Source organism: Panthera uncia, unplaced genomic scaffold, assembly GCF_023721935.1.
Source record: "Panthera uncia isolate 11264 unplaced genomic scaffold, Puncia_PCG_1.0 HiC_scaffold_37, whole genome shotgun sequence".
Classification (NCBI taxonomy): domain Eukaryota; kingdom Metazoa; phylum Chordata; class Mammalia; order Carnivora; family Felidae; genus Panthera; species Panthera uncia.
In genome coordinates this window covers 8,543-17,645 of record NW_026059506.1, presented here as the reverse complement: position 1 = coordinate 17,645, position 9,103 = coordinate 8,543, and the positions used below count along the sequence as shown (strand labels likewise).

The 9,103-nt window shown below is 57.5% G+C and overlaps 1 protein-coding gene across 1 annotated transcript; it reads left to right on the top strand.

Moving 5' to 3' along the window:
• Positions 1-346: 346 nt before the first annotated feature.
• LOC125918017 (pachytene checkpoint protein 2 homolog) lies at positions 347-5,396 on the top strand (the record flags this gene model as incomplete). Its single annotated transcript, XM_049624074.1, has 4 exons — positions 347-571; positions 2,868-2,980; positions 4,097-4,166; positions 4,505-5,396. Coding segments are annotated over 4 exons (504 nt in total), but the record flags the coding sequence as incomplete, so codon positions are not given.
• Positions 5,397-9,103: the final 3,707 nt, after the last annotated feature.

The following is a 9,103-nucleotide window of genomic DNA, read 5'->3' as shown; positions in this document are numbered from 1 at the left end:
CTCTCTCTATCCCCCCTCACCCCCCCCGCCCTGCACATACACACTTTCCCTGTCTCTAGAGATAAAAATAAAATTGGGGGCGGGGGGAGGAAGAAAAAAGAAAAAGTGAGAGTTTCGTCATGCCACGGTTGATGGAAGAGAGGGAACAGTCAAGCGGGGGTCTGGGACAACCTGCTGGAAGACAGGAGCAACCTCTCCTTGGCGCCCTGTGTTGAATCCAAGAGAGCCTGGTGGGAGTTGGGGGCCCGGCAGGCACTCAGGTGTGGGCCTCAGGAGGCCTCCTAGGCCAGGTGTGGGACGTGGGGTGCAGCCGGCTGAGACGCTGGCTGAATCCTGAACCTTCGAGGACGGGGGTGGGGGGGGCGGTGATGGAATCACTAGGCACCGGCCGACTGGCGCTCACTCCTCTGCCTCCAGGCACTGCAACGTGGTGATTCTGACCACTTCCAACATCACGGAGAGGATCGACGTGGCCTTCGTGGACAGGGCTGACATCAGGCAGTACATCGGACCGCCCTCTGCAGCAGCCATCTTCAAAATCTACCTCTCCTGTCTGGAAGAACTGATGAAGGTACGGGGCGTTTTTGCTTCCAACCGGGCTTCTCGTGTGTCCTTAGTGGCCAATTCCGAGACGGGATGAGTTACTTGAACGTGGTATTAACCATCTTAGGTCGAAAACTGCAGTTGGTGTGTTTCGTAGGTTGAGCTGGTAGTTGAAACTATTGGGATGCCCGGGTGGCTCAGTCAGTTGAGCGTCCGACTCGGGCTCAGGTCATGATCTCACGGTTCGTGGGTTCGAGCCCCGCATCGGGCTCTGTGCTGACCGCTTGCTCAGAGCCTGGAGCCTGCTTTGGATTCTGTGTCTCCTTCTCTCTCTGCCCCTCCTCCTCTCACGCTTTGTCTCACTCTGTTTCTCAAAAATAAATAAATGTAAAAAAAAGTTAAAAAAAAAAAGAAATTACGGCCACCGACTTTATATTTTTGCTCTTTTAGTGCAAAATGATGATTGTGATCATGTGATCTATCGATCTGCCGGGAGGGGCGTGGAAACCTGCCGGACACGTCCTAGTTCGTAGGGAGACCTGACTGGAGGCCACAGTTCACAGGGATGTCATCTGACTGGAGGTCACGGTTCACAGGGACGTCCTCCTGACTGGAGGTCATAGTTCACAGAGGGGTCATCCTGCCCGGGTTGCCGTTCACAGTGTATCATTAGCTACGGCATTAACGTCCCTTCAGTCCCGTGTTCTAGTGAGCAGTGAGCACAACAGCAGTGGGCGAGGTAGCGCGCTCCCAGTGGGCCTGGTGTAAATCACTCTAGGCAGAACCTGGTGTTAGGAGTCCAGGGCACTGGGCACAGCAGGCCCGAGGCAGGCAGTCCCTTCCCCCAGGGGAGCGTTCCTGAACCCTGATTCTGGGAGATAGGCAGTAACCGAGCCAACCGACGGACGGGGATTTACGTGGTGATCGTTGGCGTGACGTTGTCGTAACAGGATGGCGGGGGTGGGATCGACCCCCAGCCCGGCGCCACAGAGCTTCGGCGGGGATCACACAGCCCCTGACAGGGATGGGAGGGCTGGTCTGGCGTGTGCACCCCGTCCCACTTTGCTGCGGCACGGAGAAAGTGGCGGCCCCGGGGAGCCTTGACCTGAGGTCCCAGGTGAGCTCCGGAAAGTGTCGGTGCCGAGAAGTCAGCGTGATGGGATCCCGACGGTGGTCACGCTCCTACTTGTGCCGCGCATCCGGGAGATGTTTCGCCAGTTAACGTACGAACTTTTTCTAGAAGCTGAGCGTGTGGGACAGGGGTTCTCAACCGGTTTGCAGGAAGTTAAGCCATTCCGATGACGGAGTGGAAATTTGGCCAGTCCTGAAGGCTGTCGGCGTGTGCCTGGCCCACTCCATCAGGAGCCCGCGGTTGTCGCGTGCACCCGGAGGGGCAGCGGGGGGCAGTCCCGGGGAGGCTGCAGGGACCCAGGGAGGCTCAGGAAGGTGAGAACACTCCTGGCATAAACCTGTTGCTTAAATTTACTCACAGCCTTCACCAGACCTCCAAAACGTGCGGACAAAGCTGTTTGTTCTCCGTTCTCTCCTGGTCACTAAGTCAGAGCAGTTCACGTTAGAAGTCGTTCAGTGCTGGTCCCTGGGCGCCCTGTCAGGTGCCGCTTCTTGGCAGAGTGCCTCCCGTGTACAGCCACGTGGCTCACAAGGGAATGAAGTCCAGATCCAGGGTCAGGCTGTGCCACCTGCCACACAACGGTCTTGTCTTAAAAATAACAAATGAAGGGGCGCCTGCGCGGCTCAGGTCATGATCTCATGGTTTGCGGGTTCGAGCCCCGCGTCGGGCTCTGTGCCGTCAGCTAGGAGCCCGGAGCCTCCTTCGGATTCTGTGTGTCTGTCTGTCTGTCTCTCTCTCTCTTTCCCTCTCCCTCTCCCTCAAATAAATACTAAAAAAAAAAAAAGGCCCCCCCCCCCCCCCGCCCTTGAAAGGCAGGCCAAGTCCTGATTCCTGAGCTCGACTCTGCTTCCCTGGGTTGTGATACGCCTTTGAAACCCAATACCGGGCTGGCCTCAGCCCCTCCGAGTCCCTCTCTGCCCTGACACGTAGTGAAGACACGTCTTGATCAAAAGCACAGAAGAGGCTGGGTCCCCACTAGTCTCCGAGACGTGTCCTGTCACCCGTACTCTCACCTGCGTTCGAAGGAGCGGGGACGTGCGTGTGAGCGAGAGGGGAGCGGCCTGCGTCCTGGCGTGGCCGTGCTCGCCTTTCTGGGGGAGGGCATGTTTCTGAGAAACGGGCTGCTGCCGCGTGGCCGACAGTGTGCACTCTGCCCGTGAACCGCGCCGTGACGCCCTGTGTCTGTCTCCAGCGTCAGATCATATACCCTCGCCAGCAGCTGCTGACCCTCCGGGAGCTGGAGATGATTGGCTTCATTGAAAACAACGTGTCAAGGTTGAGTCTCCTTTTGAGTGAAATTTCAAGGTGTGCACTGCCTTCATCTTTATAACCTAGAAAAGTGCATTTGTTGTGGTCAGGGGCGGTTGTAGCTGACTGTAGCAGCCTAGGGTCGTGGTTTGGGGTCAGAGGACAGGGACTGGGACCCCGAAGCGTCTGTCACACGGGCGCTGGGAGAGCTTTGAGAGCGCCCGACCGCCCTGGCCCCAGGCTCCTGGGCCAGAGCGTAGAGGTCCGCCACCCTCCCACAGGCACCGTTAGAAAGTAAAAAGCAGTGCTGTGTTTCTCTCTGAAAAGATAGATATCCAGATGAGGCTCTCGTGACGTAGTCCTGATTTCTTAAACGGCATTTGTTAAATTTTTACGAATCGACGAGAAGGAAAAAGTGGAAGCTTCTGTCTGAGTAAGCAGAGAACACAGCGGCAAGGGTCTGTGCTTGGTGCTTCGGGAAGTCAGAGAAAGCACGCGGCCCGGCAGCCCTAGGCGTCAGGAGGGAGCGCTCGGCCCCTGAGCGCCAGTGGCTGCACGCGTGCTGGGGGCCTGTGGCTGGCAGCGTGGTCGACCTCCCACATGGCTTTGGTGACCAGGGTGGCAGGAAGGGAAGGTGGGGAGATGGAGTGGAGCACAGTTGCAGTGGAGTGAAGGACAGTTAGAATTTGGACAAACTGGAGAGAACTGGGGAAGGCCGTGGGGGACTTCCTGTGGGCTGTACGGCAGAGATCAGGTGGTGGTGCTGGCGGCCCAGAGGCCACGTTGTGACCAGAGTTTGAACTTCATCCTGAAGCCGTGAGGCTTGTGGAAGCTTTTGAACAAAGGGATAGCCTGAAGAAACTATATTTCGGGTTATCTCTTGAAGAGATTGAAACTGGTCAAGATGAGGCAGAAGAGGGCAGTTCTGACACTTGGACAAAAATAGTCGATGGGGACCAGCCTGGTTTCCTCGGGATCCGTGCCACTGGCCGCGTGCCCACCATGTCGTGTGTGCCTCTCCTGGGCGGCTAGCAGCTCAGGGCGGCAAGCATCGTGTCCCGCCTGGGGCAGGAGCTGAGGACCAGGGGCCACCAGCCCACCTTGAGGCCAGCTATAGGGGAGGGGACTTTCGGAGATGAGGGAAACCGTCCCCAAGCGTGGTTCTGTTCGCAGGAAGAGCGAGGGTCTCAGCGGCCGCGTCCTGAGAAAGCTCCCTTTTCTGGCTCATGCGCTGTATGTCCAGGTGAGTCCGCCGTGGCCGCCCCTGCCTCTGAGCGCTCTGTGCCCCCCACCACCACTCTGTGTGGCGGGGCCTGGCCTCGCGGGGAGTTGCACGTAACACCGTTACGGATCTGACTCACCTCCATGCCTAAGCGATGGGCTTCTGGGCGGGAGGGCCTCGGTGCCTCTGAAGCAAGGAGGTGGCCTGCGGGCATCTCACACACCTCTGCTCACACTGGGCCCTCCATGGACTCGCGCGGAGCAGGACCTCGGAGTCCCCTGCCCTGCCCCATACTGGGGGTGCCGGCCAGCAGCCCCACCGGGGGCACGACCGGCCCATGTACCCGTGTCTGCTTCCAGGCCCCCACTGTCACCATCGAGGGCTTCCTTCGAGCCCTGTCTCTGGCAGTGGACAAGCAGTTCGAAGAGAAGAAGCAGCTCTCGTCTTGCGTCTGATCCGGACCCCACCGTGATCGTGGGCACAGTCGGCAGGTGACGTCGCTGCCCAGAAGTCTCCGAACGCTCTGCCCGGGCCGGAAGCCCACGAGGCTGAGTGGTGTTCAAAGCAGTGTGTCGTATGTGACGTGTTTTTAAGACGAATCGGCCTGTCATTTTCACTGTTTCAAAAGATGATTCAAGTTCTGCTCTCTAGGTGTGCTCACTCCATCCTGCCTCTAGACAGATGCAAAATGCTGACAAAATTGGTTTAAAATAGGCCATGAACACAGGCTTTAAGAAGCAAAAGAAAAAACTACATTGTCTTAAATAAGAATGTAATCCCAGTGTTAAAAACATCTGGGTCACTGAAATATGAGGTGGCCTTTGCTCTCTGACCTGAGCCTCTTTTATTTGGTGCAAACGGTTCAGAGACTAATGAGTAAAAAGAGAAAACCTATTCTTATGTTCTAGAAATGGAGAAAACAATTCAGGAAGAGTGGGCTTCGCACAAAGGTGCTATTTGTGAGAAAGGTGCAGTTTGGGGATCGGGTGAGTGTGTGCCACGCAGCTCGGCCCCAGGACAGGCGGCGTCGCGCGGTTTCCTGCCCGTCGTTTTGCAGTAGCGTTGCGGCTGCGCGCGGTGGCACGTCACCCGCTACGGCAAGCTGGCCGGAACTTGGCGCACCTCACAGGATGTGCTTTGCGCTTACCTGACGCTCAAATCGATTTCACGCTCATGTTTTGTACACGTTTTGAAGACCACGTTGGCTTTTGTTACAGAGCTTTTTAAGTATTAAAGCGTATTCCACCAGAACTTTTCATGTTGAGTCTCCACTCCGACGATGTGGATTCTATTGAGACATTCCCGTGATTATGTAGCTTTTAGCCTGTTTCATGCCTTGAGGTGTCAAAAGGGACTGTGACCATTTATGGGAATGACACCAAGAGCCGCATCTGGAACCTGGAGCCTGGCTCTGGCCTCCTCAAGCCCTGAAGGGGGTAAAAGCGGTGTCTGTGGGCACCGGGGTCAGGAGAAGAGGGGCGCACCGTGCTCTAGGAGTGGGGGACCCTGAGACAACCTCATCTCGACTTTGCTGAAATGCCTGGTGTCCAGGTGCCTGGATGGAAGGAAGGAGACAGGGGCTGGGCCGGGGCAGATGGGGGGAAAGACAGGGTAAGGGAGACAGGCAGGGGGAAGGGAAGCCCGAGGGACTGGGGACGGCGGGGGCAGGGGCTCCAGAGCCAGACCCTGCGGGCAGAAAACGAGATCTAAGCGCGGGAGGCCACCAGACCAAGACCAGTTTCCCAGAAGGTGGGTTCCAGAGGTTCTGTGGGTGCATCTGATGCATCCGCCCAAGGGCCCCTAGAGGGTGGCGCTGCCCCGGGTGGTGGCACAGGAGGGGGTGCCGGGGCTCAGCCGGCGCCCCGGGGTGGACAGCGTGGTCAGCGAAGGCCACCAACCCTGCCACGTGTCCCTCTTAGGCTCTGCGGTCCCTTCTGTCTTCCCCACGTGCCGCGTGTGTCCATGTGCATGTCTGAGCCTGGGGCTGTGCGTGAGTATGAACTTCCGTGCAGGGGAGGGGGCAGCGGGGCATGAGTGTTCCCAGCTTCTCATTCCTCCTCGGAACCTAGTTCTCTAGGCGTGTGTAGGAGAAGGGCCGTGGGCCATCGCACCCACTTGGCCATCCGGAGGGGCCTGCTGGAGATGGGTGGGCCAAAGTGTGAGGAGGGGGTCATACATGGGCCCCGAGACAGAGGACACGGGTCCTGGGCTCGTCCCCTGGTACGGGCTGTGTCGGGGGCACTGTGTGGGTAGCAGCCAAAACCTCCCAGGTGCACGTCGCCGGGCATCGCTAGACACCCCGCTGGCTCAGGGCCGTCCTGCCCACAAGGGGCGGGTCCGAGGGGCAAACAGAGCTGCGCTCCTGGGGTGGGCAGTCCACTCCTCATGGGCGAAACGCCGAGCGCTGTCCCCGGAAGCCCGGAGGGGCCGTGAGATTAAACTGAGAGAGAGGTCACCTGTAGGCAGGGCAGTGTGTGTGTGACCGCCTTCTGGGCCCCTTTTCTGAGTCCTCCAAATCAGCGGGCATGAGCCACGGACCGCTGTAGCCACGAGACCGTGCCTCAGCAGCAGAGGTGTGGGGACTGGGGCCAGGAGGGCCACCTCTGAGCCATGTCTGAGGGAGCCCACGGTCATCACTGCGTCCCGGTTTCCACGGGACCAGGCGGAGAGTGAGCAGAGGTGGGAAGGGCACACCCCTGAACCCTTTCCCACCTGGTGTTGGTTTTGGGAGACCGTCGTGGGGGGTCAGTTCCAAGATTGCCCCCTGCTCTCCCCACTGGCATGGCTCTCACCACTGGGCAGGGACCCGATGTTAAGCGTGTTGCTTCATTCCCAACGCACACAGCAGGGAAAAGCAGGTGGCTCTGGTGAGCTCTCCCCCACGGCTGCCTGGCCCCTGCCGTCACAGGCCTGCCGACCCAGCCACCCCTTCCTTGGCTGCCATGGCCCCACGTGGCCACATCTGTCTTTAGGCCTCCAAGGGCCCCTGAGTGGCCGGTTTACTCATCCCTTGGGTCTTGGCCGGGAAATCTGACCCCGTGTCCCAAGAAAGCGCCTGAAGTCCTGAACGCTCACAGATCTTCCCCTCCGGCTCCCTCGGTGCCACCCTGGGCTGTGGCCCTGGTGCTCCCTCTACAGCTCAGTCCTGGGGACCCGGCACGTCCCCAGGTAGGTTGTGCTCTTTAGCCCTAGTTCGGGGGCCACTTCTGCGGGCTCAGAAGGTCCACGGGTCTGGGGAGTTAGATTCGGGACCCATTCACACAGGTGTCTGTGCCTGGGTCGTGGTCTGGGATCCCCTGGGGGCACTCGACCACCTTGTGTCCGGGTGCTGGACCACCGAACTCTCCGCTTTTCTGCTGCATGAGCTGTGTTTCTCTGAGCGTCTGGAGCCTCTCTGGCCCTCACACTCCTCTCCACTCATTGTCCGCTGGCCTCAGCTTTTCCTTCTCTGCAGGATGTCCTCACATCATAGTCACAACCACCCGGTGCCACCGTCCTTGCATTTGTCATTCCCCCGAGCACTTCACGTACCTCTCTGGCCGGCACACCCCCCACAGCTCGGGTGCGGTGACGGTCAGCCTCCTCGGTCCCTGCCGCCTGAGCACCTTCCCCGCCAGGCTGTAGGGGCCCCAACCAGAGAGGAAGCCGGATTGGGCCTGGGAGCCTTCAGATGGCCAAGCAGACCCAGCAGTTTGGACTCTATCAGCCAACCAGGCCACTGGAGCAAAGACGGCCTGTTGGTGGAGCCCCCTGTCGGGAGAAAGGACTGGTCCCTTGAACCATTCCAGGGGTCAGTTAAGAGCAGACACGTTTCGTGGATGCTGGCGGGAAACTCAAGCAGAGGCAGAGGTCATCTCTCGGCACAGTGAGCGGCGTGAGCGCCACGTTCCCTCGTGCTTCTTGTCCCCGCACCCCACAGACACCCAGACCCAACTTACCACAAATGTAATCTCTATCACGTGAGTTCTCACTTAGGACTGGAAACCTTTCTCTATTAGATGAGTTACCATTCACAGAAAGCTGTTTCCTCTGTCACGTGAGTTATTTTTTGATTGGGATCCTTCCTCTTCTACCACACGAGTTGTCAGTAATGGATCGCATTCTGTCTGTATGTCGTCATTTGTGACAGGTGTCCTCCTGCCCTGTCTCCTAAACATATCGGCACCTGGACTTACCACCTGCGGCGGGAAACCTTCGTGGCTGATCACATGAGCTGTCAGTCACCATCGCAAACCCTTCCCTTCTTCACTGCCATCTGAACTACCGTTTAAGACTGGAGAACTTTCCATGACCCTGGTTGTCATTTTTGAGTGGAATTCTTCCTTCCGTGTCTCCTAATTATCCTTTATGGCGAAACTCCGTTGCTTTTGGGTTGGATTTAAGATTGGATTCTTTCTGTATCCCCTAAGTTATAGTTTATGACTGAAACCCACCCTAGTCTACCATTTTGAGTCACCATTTACGATGGAACATGTCCTTCCCTATCAACTTACTGAACATTTATTTCTGGAAACTTTTTTCTCTTTTCCTGAGGTGTTTTTGGCTGAATGTCCTCTCTCAGTATTACGTGAGTTATGATCCATGACTGGCTACTATCTGTCTTTACCACCTGGCTTATCCTTTACGATCAGACACCTTTTTTTCCTCCGTGATTTATCAGTTATGCCTGGAAATCCTCATTCTCTGTCACCCGAATACTGTTGTGTGTCTGCTGAATTTACAGTTCAGGTTGACAATGCACTTCTCCCCTACATGAGTTGTCACTTACGATGAAGTCCGTGTTTCTCCGCCACCTGAGCCATGACTAGCGCCTGGGCTCCTTCCCGTACCACTCGCGCATCATTTACAACTGGAAGCCTTTCCTTCCCTGTCATGCGAGTTATCGCTTGTGACTGGCGGTCTTTCTTGTCACCACCTTGAGGCATACTTGATGACTGGAAGCTGGAGTTGCCTCTGCT